This window comes from Lissotriton helveticus, chromosome 5_1 (genome assembly GCF_964261635.1).
Source record: "Lissotriton helveticus chromosome 5_1, aLisHel1.1, whole genome shotgun sequence".
NCBI lineage: Eukaryota > Metazoa > Chordata > Amphibia > Caudata > Salamandridae > Lissotriton > Lissotriton helveticus.
The window spans coordinates 2,055,989,232-2,056,004,118 of NC_136065.1; the positions used below are offsets into that span (position 1 = coordinate 2,055,989,232).

Consider the following 14,887-nt stretch of genomic DNA (forward strand, 5'->3'; position numbering starts at 1 on the left):
TTTTTAGCTATTTATTAATATCTTGTCTGTTGCTAAAAAATCTGGTTGATTCTGATTATGTATTGCTTCTCATACTATAAGAAAATAAGAAATAAAATAAAAAGAAAATTAATTAAATTTATATAAAGAGACTTCCATGACCTGGGGAAGATTATTGTTATTATTATGGTGTAATAATCATGAAAAGGTTGGTAATCAATGCAAAATACATTACGTCATACACATAAATTAACCAATGCTAAAATTACAGTACATCTTTAAAGTAAATAAACATCAGACTGATATGATAACCAGAAATTAAAACATATTCTAGAGTATGTGTTTGAATTGCAAGAAAAGGAACCATAGTAAAAAGGATTCATCATCTCCATTTACCCTTCCCTTTACGCAAGGGCAGTAACCAAACAAGCGAAAACATTGCCAAAGATGATGCATCATTGCCCATGTACTAAAAAAACGCAATCAGCGAAGTGGGCGACTGCGGGACACCAAATCACCCGTGACATATGTGTTACTGGGAATGCTAAAAAGTGGGGGAAGACCACTCATGAGGAAAACTAAAATGGCTATTCACATGACTGTGCTTGTATTGAGGATGGTTCAGTCACCTCTGTGTGCTTCGGCGGGGTGTGAGGAGTCTCCAAAACAGTTAGTATACAGAGAGTCAACTTACGTTATGAGGGTCCAGTGGATCCATCAGGTGTGAGACAGAGTCACATTCTGTTACTAGAGGAAGAAGAAATGGGGAGATGTTACTATGGGTCCAGGATACATATGCATGCCTGCCCTCAAAGTGCAAATTTTGGGTGCACATGCCAGCTTGCCCTTTTATTGGTCATAGTTATATGGTAGCCCACCTTCTTAGTAAGGTTCCTTGGTTTGCATGTCAATCTTGTCATTTAGTACAGGTCCTGGGTATACATGCCAACCTGCCATGTTAGGTAGGTCCTTAGTATACCCTAGGTAGGTCCTTAGTATACCCTTAGTATACCTTAGTATACCTTAGCTGCCTTTGTGTAGTTCTTGAATCTGAAGGCCAACCTGCCCTCTTGTGGAATTCCTGAGTATTAATGAGGGTACCTGGTATATATGGTCTAGCGTAGACATGCTAATCTCCCTTTAAAGGGCCTCATGTATCATTATTTCAAATAGCAATAACCTAATTGTAATTCTCTGTGAATCAAAATTAGGTAATCGCTATTTGAATTTATGAAACTCCATGAGTTTCATTTAACGTTTCCTAATGGGTCGCAAATCTACCAACCTCATTAATATTAATGAAGCAGGTCACAATTTGCGACCCATTAGGAATCGCTAAAATTGCAAGGATGGTGGCTAGCTGGTGTCAGCAGACCACCATGTCTATGATTGATTTTATAAAAAGCAATATTTTTTTTTAATGCAGCCCGTTTTCTTTAAAGTAAAACGGGTTGCGTTTATAAAAGACAACTTTTAAGTTTTAATTTTTTTTCAAGAACAGGCAGTGGTCCATGGGACCACTGTCTGCTCTTAAAGAACTTTTTTACAAACATTCACAAAGGGAAAGGGGTCCCTTGTGGACCCCTTGCTGTTTCCAAATGGGTTACATCCTACATGAAGTAGGTGGTAAAATGAGAATGTTTTGCGACCGCATTTCAGTCACTAAACTGTCTTAGATACCCCTGCGGTTCAGTATTAAGAAGGGACGTCCTAAACATGCCTCTTCCAAATACTGAATCGGTATGTATTCACAATTCCAAATTGGAATTTGGTAACATTTGACCAAATCACAAATTGGAATTCATACATAACAAAATGCATTTTGCCGGTCGCAAATGGCCCGATTCTGTGTGCATTTTGCGACCTGTAAAAGGCATGATACTTGTGGCCCTTAGTGAGGTTCTTGGAGTATAAATACCAACCTGCTAACTTAGTGTGGTACTAGGAATGTATTTAAAACTGACCTCTTGAGCATAAACATGCACAAGTTCTTTTTGTAACACTGAAAATAATTGTACACATATTATATCCCTTTACTGAGAAACCATGAATAAAAAGCTCATTTGGTAAAAGAAAAACGAGTTACTTACCTGTACACTATGGTTTTCCAGTATTTATATCTTTCATAGATTCACATGTGTTTATCTTCCCCGTCATCATGGTGGGATTCTCACGGTAAAAGAATATTAATAGCAGTAAAAGAATAAAACTGCATAGAACCCACATAGGGAGGTATATATTCTAGTAGCTATCACCATCATTATGTGGTCCAAACACCAACCAATCAGCTGCCAGCCCTGAGATCACAATACCCAGCAGAGCCACCATACCTCAGATTTCCAACCAGCCCAAGAGTGAGCCAAGGATGTATTTAGCGATAAAAAGTGGTCTATCTACTAAAAACGGGGAGTCGGGCAGGCCGCATGTGAATCTATGAAAGATATCAATACCATAGTGTACAGGTAAGTAACTTATTTTTTCTCCAGTATTGAATCTTTCATTGATTCGCATGCTTGTATCAGAATAGTAAGCAGTGCATAACCCAGCAGCGTTTGTAGGATAGACCCCTTTTTGTAGGGTTCTGCATCCTATATTAGAGAATCATGGAAAGATATTCCGCCTCATCGTTAAAATCCTGCATATTTTGCTTGTCACATGTCAATATGAGATATAAAACAATAATCGACAATGGATATAATAAACATTCTGGTTAAAATATATATAATATAAAGAATGAAATGTACCTTAATGAAAGAGGTGCTAAGACAGCTTGTCCAACTGCGATGTCTGTTTTCCACGCTGTATCCAGACAATAATGCCTGGTAAACGTGTGCACATTTGTCCATGTCGCCGCTCTGCAAATGTCTGGGAGCGACACTCCCATGAACAAAGCGGTAGACGTTGCCATTTTTCTTGTGGGATGCGCATGAACCTCAGTGGGCAAAGGCTTTCCTGCCTTCTCATGACATAAGGTGATGGCCGATGTTATCCATCTTGAAATGGAAGCTCTTGACAGAGCTAATCCTTTCCTGGGCGCAGCAGAGGCGATCAGCAAATGGTCCGCTTTTCTAAATGATTTTGTCTTGTCAATGTAAAATTTGAGACATCGTCTGATGTCCAAAGTGTGCAGCGATCTCTCTGCTACTGAAGATGGGTTTTTGAAATATGTAGGTAACACAATTGGTTTGTTGAGATGAAAAACCGTAAGGACCTTGGGGATACATTTTGGATTTGTCCTGAGAATGACTCTGTCCGATTTGAATTGAAGAAATGGTTCAGTGACAGAGAACGCCTGTATCTCACTGACTCTTCTGGCGGAAGTGAGGCCGAGTAATAATGCCAGTTTCCAAGAGACGACCTGTAACTCAGCCTTGTGAATTGGTTCGAACGGTGGTTTTATGAGACATGACAACACTACACTGAGCTGCCCACGGAATGGATGGCTGCTTAATAGGTGGGAACACTCTGAACAGTCCTTTTAAAAATTCCTTTATAATCCTCTGTGACCAAAACGAAGGATGATTTATCGTTCTACGATACCTTGTTATAGCTGCAAGATGTACTTTTATTGAAGCATGCGGTAACCTAGCTTTGTCCAGGTGAAGCAGGTACGGAAGTATTTGTTCCGGCGAGCAGTGAAAAGGATGTAGATGTTGATCAGCGCACCAATGGCAAAATCGTTTCCATTTTGCTTTGTAAGTTTTATTGGTAGATAGCGCTCGAGAGTTCGCTAATATATCCATGCAGTCTTGCGGGATGTCTAAGGAATAAAATTCATGCTCATGAGGTTCCAGGCTGACAAGTTCAGAGAGGATAGTTGCGGATGAAGAACTTGCCCTTCCCTCGTGGAGATCATGTCTTGCATCAATGGAAACTGTACTCTGAGATTCACGGACAGCTGAAGGAGTTCAGAGAACCAGAATTGCCTCGGCCTAGCTGGGGCCACTAGGATCAGATGGCACGGTTCCGCTCTCATTTTCCGCAAAATCCTTGGAATTAGAGGAAACAGGGAAATGCATATACAAACATCCCTGTGCAACAAATGTGTAGCGCATTTCCCCATGATCCCTTCTGAGGGAATCGACTTGCAAAAATTTTGCATTTCTTGTTGTGCTGATTTGCAAACAGGTTCAAAGTTGATGTACCCCACAACTTGAATAACCTCAAGACCTGAGATTGGTTTAGGTCCCATTCGTGTAATATTGAAGCCGATCTGCTTAGAAGGTCTGCTCTCGTTTTTTGTACTCCAGGAACATGCTGGACTTGTAGGGAAATATTGTGTTGAATTAACCAGTTCCAAATCTATTGGGCTTGTGCTTGTTTCAGTAAGTAAAACAGTGTTGTGGTACTGTCTGTTTTGACTAAAACAGGCGAGTTTTGAATCCTGGGTAGAAAGGCTTGCAATCCCAGGAATACCGCTCATAACTCGAGCATGTTGATGTGCAGTTGGGCTTCTTGCATTGACCAAAGACCCTGTATTTCCAGTTCCTGAAGATGCGCTCCCCATCCGTTTAACGAGGCATCTGTCGTCACTGACATAGTGCAGAGATTGAGGTTCAAACAGTAGACCGTTTGATAAGTTGCACCTGATGCACCACCATGACAGAGCTTTTTTGATCTGAGGGGTGATTGTAATGCGATCCTCGAAGGATCCTTGGGCTTGTACCCATTGTTTGTTGAGCAGTTCCTGCAGCGGCCGCATGCAAAGTTGACAATTGGGGACTAATGGAATGCAGGAAGATATCATTCCCAGCAATGATTTGTAGATCCTCACTGAAGTGAACCTTCTTGATTTTAATTGTGCTGTCTGTTCCGTTATTTTTTGCGTGCGCTCTTCCGAGGGGTACGATTTTGCTTCTTCAGTTTGTAATGTGGCTCCTACGAACCGAACCGACTGCGCTGGAACCAGGGATGACTTTTCCATGTTAACTCGCATTCCTAATTTCTGGAATAAAGCCATGCAGCATTCTAGGGCTTGACGTGTTTCCTTGAACGATGCACCCTTTATAAGCCAGTCGTCCAGATACGGATATATCTGGTGGCCTTGCTGTCTCAGATATGCTCCGATTGGCGCCATGCATTTTGTGAATACCCTTGGCGCTGATCTGAGACCGAAGAGTAACACCTTGACTTGGTAGTGGCGCCCCGCCACTGTGAATTGCAGATGCTACCTGTGTTTGTTGTGGATTGCTATGTGGAAATAGGCATCCAAGAGATCCAACGATGCCAGGAAATCTCCTCTGTGCAACATTAGGAGAATCTCTTGTAGCAACAGCATACGAAACAAGGTATTTTTGATATATTTGTTCAGGCCTCTCAGATCCATAACCTGCCTCCATTTGGCAGACTGCTTTTTCCTTATGAGGAAAAAATGCGAGTAGAATCCTTTCCCTCGCTGTAGTCTTGAAACCTCCTCTATAGCTCCTTTCACCATGAGGTCTAAGACTTCCGTCTTGAGAGCCGAGAGATGATTCTGGTTTCTGTGAATGGGAGGTCACGCTGGAGGTTTTTGTATAAACTCTAGGGTGTGACCTTAATGTATAATGTCCAACATCCATCTGTCCGATGTTATTGACAGCCACTGATGAAAATAGCGAGAGGCAATTAATCGGATTGGGGCGTAACGTGGTGGACGGCGCTTGAAAAACATCACTGTCTCCTATTGAAGCCTTGTGTCTTCCCCCTCGCGGCAGGCTTTCTCCCAGATTGATGCTGATAAGAGGTGTTAGTGGATCAAAATTGTTTATTACTGATATATTGACGATATCCTTGTTGATAAGGTTGATATCTGTTAGATTGAAAGGAAGATCTTTGATTGAACCGACCTCTTGACCCTCTTCCACAAAAAGTTTTAAAATTTCCTTGCTGCAGACAGCCTAAGGCTTTTGCAGCATCCGTGTCTGCCTTTATTCCTTGCAATACCTCATTATTATGTTTTTCGAAGACGTTCTCCCCATCAAAAGGCATATCTATTATTTTTGCCTGCACTTCGGGCCTGAAAGATGTAGCTTTCAGCCACCCTTGTCGTCAAAGAGACTCCAATTGCCTGAATCCAATAGACAAAATGTCCATGGCTATGTCGATGGAAGCAGCCCTAGCTCCTTCCTGCAGAATTACAGCTGCCTCTTCCTTCTTGTTGTCCGGAAGATGAGCTAGAAGTGCAGCAGTGTCCTATCACATCTGTTGGTTGTAACGACTGACAAGTGCCATGCATTTGTAGCTTTGATAGAGGCCGCTGCCAAAACAGCAAAGTGCTTCCCTGCACCATCCATCTTCTTTCCCTCTTTATCAGGAGGAGCTCACAATGTAGAGACCGGGTTCTTGGAGCGTCTCTGTGCCGCCTGCATAACCACTGATTCGGATCGGAGGTGACCTATCAGGCATGCTGGTTATGTTTCAGGAGCACAATACTTCTTATCAATCCTGGGCACTGATACTGCTATTGAGGCCGGATTTTGCATAATCTTCAGCCCTTCATTCTATATGTGATCAATGATTGGAATTGTCCTTATCGGTTTTCTGGAAGATTCTTTAAAATCGTATAGGAAACACTCATTTTCCTTTACATAGGAAGCTCAAATCTTTTGGAAGCTTTCTCCATTAGATCATGCAAACCACCACTGTCTTCCAGTGGTGAACTTGCCGGAGCTGGCGATGAACCTGGCGAAGGGATAACATATTGATCCCATTCGTCAACATCAGGGTCTCCTTTTAACAATTCTCCTTCCTCTGGCTGATCCTTCAGTTAGCTTTCCGCAAAGTCATCCCCAATTGTTATTACTTTAAGGGTATGCACCAATTACACCTGTGGTGGAGGTTGAACTATCGGAGTCTGAACTGCCTGTTGTGGTACACTCGTAGTGTTGGCTGCAGGTGTATTGGCATCTGGCAAACAGCGATAATAGTCATTAATCATATGTCTCAAGTCGGAGATTAGGGAGATAGGCATAGATATTGCGTCTTCCCTGGCATTCTCATCCTCTTTCTCATCATAGTCATAGACTTCCTGGAATGAGTCATACCTCTTGGAGCCTTGAACTGGTCTCACCGTAAATTACATTTCCTCCTGAACTTCCTGGACGTCTTCTTCATCTGTCTCCTTTCTTTTAATTTGGAGTTGCGAAGGGCTATAAGCAACTCCATACGATCCCTCATCTTCTGACTCCTGTAAATCGAGCAGTTTGGTAGGTGGAAGCGGGGAAATCTTTGTCTAAGATGTATATTCTGCTGCTTTCTTGTCTGTCGACGAGCCCGTCGACGGTGGAAATCGTTTTATTGTGATGGACCATGTCATTGGAGATTTGAAAGTCATCGTCGACGGTACGCTCGTCGGCGAGGTTTGTATACTCGCTGTCGACAGCATCTCGATGGTCTCATCGACGGTGTCGTCACTGGTATCGTCGACTGTGTCGTCATCGACGGAGATAATTTCGTTGTTGATGATGACGACGATGAAGTGGTCTTCGTCGAGACGGTCATTGTCGATGGCATAGTCGATGCTGAGTTCGTCGACGTCTTCGTCGGCGCCGACACTGAAGACACCTTGATCTTCGTCGACGGCAGCTTTTTCCACAGAGGATTTCTTGAGAGGTGTTTGAGGCAAAGATGTTGATGAATCTTTGGCCTTTACTTTCTCTGTTTTCTGTCTCTTCACCTCAACTTGCTCCTCAGACAACTCCCTCTTATGTTTAGAAGAGGAGTGTCCTCTAGCTCCCTCCTCAGAATCAGAGTCTGAGGCAGTCTTCTTCTTTTGAAGCCATAATAATAATCGCGCTTCTCTGTCTTTTAAGGTTTTTGCTGAAAAAGTGCGACAATACTTGCACTCCTTAGGGACATGCTTAAGGTGAAGGCAATATAAGCATTCTTTGTGAGGGTCCTCAGAGTATAATATAGCCTTCCCAAAAGATTTGCAAGATCTGAAAAGCCTCTTCTTAGAGCCCTCAGACATGGTGAAGTAAAAGATGAAACACAGTACCTCAATTCAAAGGAACTGAAGAAAAGGTCAAAAGTTCACCAAGTAACCAAGAACTGAGCATAGGTCAGGGAGACTGCTTCTCACACAACGGCGGCTGGAAATCTGAGGGATGGTGGCATTGCTGAGGATTGTGATCTCAGGGGTGGCAGCTGATTGGTTGGTGTTTGGACCACATAATGATGGTGATAGCTACCAGAATATATCTTTATCTATGGGTTTTCTATGCAGTTTTTTCTTTTACTGCTATGGTTATTCTTTTACCGTGAGACTCCCACCATGATGACGGGGAAGATACAAGCATGTGAATCTATGAAAGATTCAATACTGGAGAAACAAATTATTAGAAATATAATCTGGACAAAAATAGTAGCAAAGAAATCCAAAACAGCAGTCACAAAATAGTATTATGACAGTAAAAAAAATATTTTTTAAAGAATATAATTGTGGAACCCATAGTGTAACCCTTGGAGGGATTATAGACCCTCATTTAGAAATGGTACAGCAGGTGAACTGAAATACATCAGCAGTTCACCCTCACTGCCAAACTTGGCGTTCATCCACCCCCCCCCCATTTAGGAAAACAGCAAGGTTTTTGAGTGTGGACCACCAGCTGGCTGTGCCTATTGAAATCCTTGATCTGATGGCCTGTCTCCACTGGGTTGCCATGTCCTAGTGACCATCGCCCCTAGTTATTAAGGGTGTGGTGACTGTCACTAGAGTACCCTAACTGGCATTTCATTGAGGCTAAAGTACAGCTGCTGTCGGGAGGCTTCACCATCGGCTTTTGAGAACCACACTAGACAGGCGGGATCCCTAAGTAGACAGGCGGTCTTCCATCATGAGAACAGAGACAACAGCTTTCACTGACCTGTCAGCCTCTTGGGCTGCCCTGCCTTACTGTAACTGAAAGCCATAGTTTTAATTTTAAAAAGATAGAGACACAGGGTTAGGGGAAAGCAGGGATGAGGAAGGGTTCAGAAGAATGAAGCTTCCCCCCAAAAAAGAAAAGAATAGAGGAAGAGTATGGGCTATGGAGAAAAAATGTGTGCTTAAGAGATTGAGGGGGTGAAAAAGAAAGGAGGAAGGAAAATATGTAAGAATGTATGTGAAAGGGGAAAAACTGTGGAAAGAGCAGAGGATGGCTTTTTAAGAGCTATACAAAAAAAGTAAAACATCACTCAATAACAAGACCTTGGAGTGGCAGGTGCTGCAAACTTAGTAGGAAAACGGAGAGACCAATTAAACCTTCAATTAATCAAATAAAAGACTATTCCAAAAAAAGAAAATTACCTTTTCTATTTACTAAATCCAATTTTGTGACTCTAACATAGTACCCAGTTGCAGAAAAGGTTTTGAAAGCTATAACAAATCCCTCATTGGTTCCACATGGTAGCCGCCCTCCTTTACAATGGCTCTGAGCAACTGACTTATCTTGCTGGTCCTGGTGACCCCCCCGGCATACTGGGTCACAGTATTCTCATTGAGCACGTGGTCTGGCTCGATCGTCCTCGGGGGTAGCCCCTCTAACATAAGGGGTTGTAGGTCACCACGGCACAATGACTATGGCCAACACAGCTTCTAGGAGCGGCCCCCTCTTGCCCCCTCTTGCCCCCTCTTGCATACAAGGTCACCGCCCCTCACTGTGCATGGGCTCTGACCCAGCTGGCACAGCAAAACACATGGTTCACTTTACGGCATCCAAGGGTCACTGACTTCGTCTGGCACAGGAGCAACGACCCGATTGGTGTCCACTCAACTGTGGTCCCACTGGATCTTCCTCCCTTCAACACTATTCTTTTCCTCACAGGGCACACTGGTCTTGGCAAGCATGCAGGTACAGGTGCTCCAGGCTCCAGGGTAGGATCTTGGAATGTGTGGGTGAAGTCCACTCACACAGCAGGGGGACAAGCAGGGGACAGCAATAAGGGTGTATGTAAATTTGGCAGATCTAAAAATTAGAGAACTGGGTTGTCCCTTATGGTACCAAATGTAACATATCTCTTCTCTAGGTTCTCTGGATTTGCTGCTAATTCATTTTTATTACAATGTTTTTGACCAAAGGACCACTAAAGTGGTTCATGACCTTGATGATTTTTTATTGATTTTATATGATTATATAGGATTGGTCTCTGCTTTAAAAATGAAGCACCTGGTACAGATTCTATGGTGCAAGTTCAATGGGCAGTCAGTTTGTGGCCTGACGAATGCCAAAGGAGAATACGTTTCCCACTTTAGGTATAGCCCCTAAGGTAATGCACTAAATAGGATTCTTACTAAAAATCATATGCACTTTATTACTGACACAAACCCTACACCCAATCCATTACCCCCAATAGTTTATGGTAATTGAAACAGTAGGATTATTGATTACTGCAGACTTGGCGGCATTAAGCTCTCATTCTTTTTTTTTTGCAGAGTTTTATATAGTGCGAACTAGACCCGAACCGAATCAGGTATCAGACCGCTTTACATAGCACCAGTTACCTTACATGAGGACACACATTCATTTTAGGCACGGGGAGATTAAGTGATTTGCCCAGAATCACAGGAGGTTTTTGGCGTCGTTATCATTATCTTTGGCACTTAATCTACTGGATTAGGGAATATAAACTATTCAGAGAATAAAAGCATAAGATAAAAATGGGGCAAAATCGATCTGGATAACATTGTCATAGGAATTAATCCGGTCTGAAGAGAACGCTCTCCAGCTCTGTTTATCCCCTGAAACTAAACCAGTTTCAGTTTTAAAGGTTTATACCTCTCTCTATTCATTAGAGGTCCAAATGCTTTTGGTTAGAAACCCTAAGAAACCTCCTCTCACATGCAGATGGTTTGACTCGGTTTATTCTGCTGCCAATCACCATCATAAAGAGGTGTTAAAGATTTCACCCAGGGATAAAGAACAGGTGAAGATGGCAAGGAGGGATTATAAAGAGGCATTAGACCATAGGAAGGATCAGATTAGAAGGGAGACCTGGACGATTTGGAAGTTGCAGGTCGGCAAAATGGTCAGAGAACATTTTGGGAAATTGCAAATCGTCTGTTTTTTACTAATCTTAATATGGATGAAATAGATTGTTTAATCTCTGTAGAGTTCTAGGTGATCCATTTCTCCAAGGTGTTTGCTTCATACAAAGTTTCTAACATCTTTTCTGTTGAGGACAGTTTAGTTACTTCTGATTTGGTCCCTGTTGCTGTATCTGTTTTTACCATAGAGGTCAGTGAAGTGATGACCACAATTAAAAACAGCCCTGTGCATAAAGTAGTTGGTGTCTCAATTTATTTTTTCAAGGAGCACATAGATCTATGGGCCACACTATCACTAATGACCTTGGAGTAGTAATTAAGGGCCACTTTATTTTTTACCATATGGAGGTAGTTATCGTCCCAATTTTTTTAAAAGACTTAATGACACAACCTACTTGTTACTGTCCAACTTCGTTGTTGGACTCAACCTCTAAGATACTGGGTAGGGTCTAATGTCTTCACTGGAGGCATGGGCACAAACCAACATTGTTTATACTCTGTCAATATGGCTTCCATGGCGGTATAGGGATGATTGAGCAATACCTTAATCTAGTGCTCGTCACCACCCCTACCCACAGAGCCGGACACACCCTGGACCCTATCTTCGCAGGAGGGACAAACATCCACTTCAGCCACACCACGTAGCCCCTCTGGACAGACCACCACTGCATGCACTTCAACACCACCACCGCACCCAAACCCGCGCCTGCCACGGAGAAACTGGAGCAAGATCACAGAGGAACACCTCAACCCCACCCCCCTCCACGACCCCCCCTTCGCCACGACCGACGCCAACTCCGCAGCCAAAGAACTATGCTGCTGAATCACCGGCTGCGCTGGCTGCCCTGACAAGCTCGCACCCCTTCGCCAGCCCGCCAAACTCTGGCGGAACAGGAAAACCACCAAAGACCAGAACAACAACAGAAACGCCACAATCAAATACCACCAACGCATAAGAGCTACCAAGTGGACCTTCACCGAGAACAAAATCCACAACAACGCAACCAACTCAAAAGAACTCTTCAATGTCAAACAGCAATTAACCAAACCCCCCAGCGAAGCCACGGACGTCACACTATTGCAGGACCTCTGCAACAAGCTCAGCACCTACTTCCACCTGATAATCAAGGCCCTCTACTACAACTTCAATGAACAGACTCCGAACACCGTGCCCCTACCCTCCCCTCCGCTGGCATCCAGCCGACCATCACCACCTGGAAACCTGCCACCACTGAAGACACCGCCACAACCATGAAGACCATCCCCTCAGGAGCACCCACGGACCCCTGCCCAACGCACATGTACCACAGAGCAGCAGCCACCATAGCACCCGAACTGGGCCGGAGCATCAACGCCTCCCTCGATTCCAGCATCTTCCCTGGCGACTGGAAGCGGGCAGAGGTCAAGCCCCTCCTCAAGAAACCCTCGGCCGACCTGACGGACCTGAAAAACTACCAGCCCATTTCTCTCCTTCCCTTCACAGCTAAAGTCACCGAGAGTTTCATCAACACCCAACTGACCAGCTTCAACGAAGAGAACGCCATCCTCGACCCCTCCCAGTCCAGTTTCGCAGCAACCACAGCACCAAGACTGCCCTCCTTGCCGCCACCGAAGACATCCGCATGCTACTCGACCAGGGCCACACTGCGGCCCTCATCCTACTAGACATCTCCGCAGCCTTCAACACCATCTCCCACCGGACTCTTGAAGCCAGACTCCACGACGCCGGTATACAGGGAAACACCCTTAACTGGATCCGCTCCTTTCTCTCTTGCAGAACCCAAAGAATCAGACTCCCTCCCTTCCTCACCGAACCTACTGAGATCAACTGTGGAGTACCCCAAGGATCCTTGTTCAGCCCCATGCTCTTCAACATATACATGGCCCCCGTCGCCAGCATCATCAAACAGCACGGGCTCAGCATAGTATCCTACGCCAATGACACCCAGCTCATCCTCTCTCTCATGAAGAACCCCGAAAACACCAGACTCAGATTCGAATAAGGAATGAAAGATGTCGCAGGCTGGATGAGCAACAGCTGCCTAAAACTGAACTCGGGGAAGACAGAAGTCCTCGTCCTCGGACCCTCCCCCACTGCATGGGACAGCTCTTGGTGGCCCCCCGTCCTCGGAAACCCACCCACCCCAACGGACCACGCCCGTTACCTCAGCATCTTTTTAAACTCCTCCCTCACCTAAACCCGCCAGATCAACGCCGTTTCCTCCACCTGTTTCAACTTCCTTGGGATCCTTCTCAAGACTTTCAAGTGGATCACCCCCCGAATGCAGAAGGACCATCACCCACGCACTCATTACCAGCTGATTGGACTGCGGCAACGCCTGCTATGCCAGAATCAACAAAATCCTGCTACACAAGCTCCAAACCATACAGAACTCGTGCTCGGAACCCCACATCACAATTACATTACACAGCACCTATGAGACCTCGACTGGCTCCACATCAATATGAGTGTGACCTTCAAGCTACTCACCCACGCCTACAAATCCCTCCACAACATCAGACCCAAATACCTAAATGAAAGAGTCTCCTTCCGCGTACTCAAAAGAAAACCTCCACTCCGCCGACCTTGCCCTAGCAGAGACCCCACGCATCCAGAGAACCAGAGCACACCTTCAGGAAGTGCCTCAAGACCTGGCTCTTTTTAAATTTTTTTTATTGTTTTTATTGATAGTGAGATGCATCAGACATGTATACAGTTCCTAAACGAATACCTGGCTCTTTGACTGATCCGGCGCTGCACCCTCCCGCCCTACCCCCCAGTGCCTTGAGAACCTCACGGGTGAGTAGCGCGTTTTATAAACCCCTGATTGATTGAGTGCTTATCACTAGGCTGTATGTCAAGGCTATGTGGCTTTTACAGACCCTGTACTTTTGACGTCAATCGATCCAAGCTATGAAACAGGTCACAAAGCTTGGGCATAGAAGAAGACCTTGTCATGCTTTGTAGATGCTTACACCAGGATACAACTGTCAAAATTCAGTATGGCCCAAATGGGGAATGTACACTTCCAATTAAATCAAACAGAGGGATGAGGCAAAGGTGCATTTTAGCTCTTTTATATTTCATATTTATATGAATGGTTTGAATTTGTGTTTAACTAATAAAGTGAAATATATGACGTTGATAGGAGGGCGCCCTTTAGCTTGCCTTTTATAGGCAGATGATGCTTTTCGGATAGGATACTTCCTTCATGTTAACCTTGATCATAGAGTAAACTATTCATAATCACTTCTTGTGATTATTGGCCCCTACAAAAACACAGACTAACTGCCATTCAATTGTTGCAGTCATGTTGAATAGAGTCCCCTTTATAAATTATTTGGGGATTCCGGTTCATATTGACTACATCTTTGGCCATTTACTTATCATTAGATCTCAACAACTCCAGGGAGCTATTGAAGCAGTCTTTCGTTTCTCATCTTGATTACATTCCATGCCAATAAAAGAATGACTCCTAGTATATGAAATAAAAAATGCATCCCGGTTGGCCTCTAAGTGCTGAAGTATGGGGATATGTTAATGAATATAGGCTACGAAAAATAGACACCAAATTTGTTACCCGTTTCTTGTTATTACTGCATTCTGTGTCCTCATTAACTGGTCATACAGAATTTGGTTTGACATATCAAGATGATGCAGTTCATATCACCCCTTTATTGCTTTGGGTTAAGATCTGGAGCGTGCCTGAAGCAGCCTTTTCAAGGTCTGTCCTGAATGACCACTTAGTACTTGACAAAATGGGAGAGATTCCTTGGTTAAGCTACGTCAACTGGATGTTTGACAGGGTGGGCATCATGGAACTTTTTAAAACCTGACCATGAGCACTCCTGCGACGACAGAGAGAGTGAAAACTCTTTGGGGCCGATTCACAAAAGTAATCTGAG

General features: G+C 44.0%; 1 protein-coding gene across 2 annotated transcripts in view; it reads right to left on the reverse strand.

Annotated features, from left to right (window-relative positions):
- The window catches only part of LOC144756282 (uncharacterized), a 444,819-nt gene that overhangs the window by 282,903 nt on the left and 147,029 nt on the right, over positions 1 to 14,887 (reverse strand). For both annotated transcript variants that reach the window (XM_078645943.1, XM_078645942.1), the window contains exon 6: positions 674 to 726. In XM_078645943.1, the coding sequence (XP_078502069.1) occupies positions 674 to 726 (53 nt within the window). The remainder of the gene's footprint in view (positions 1 to 673; positions 727 to 14,887) is intronic.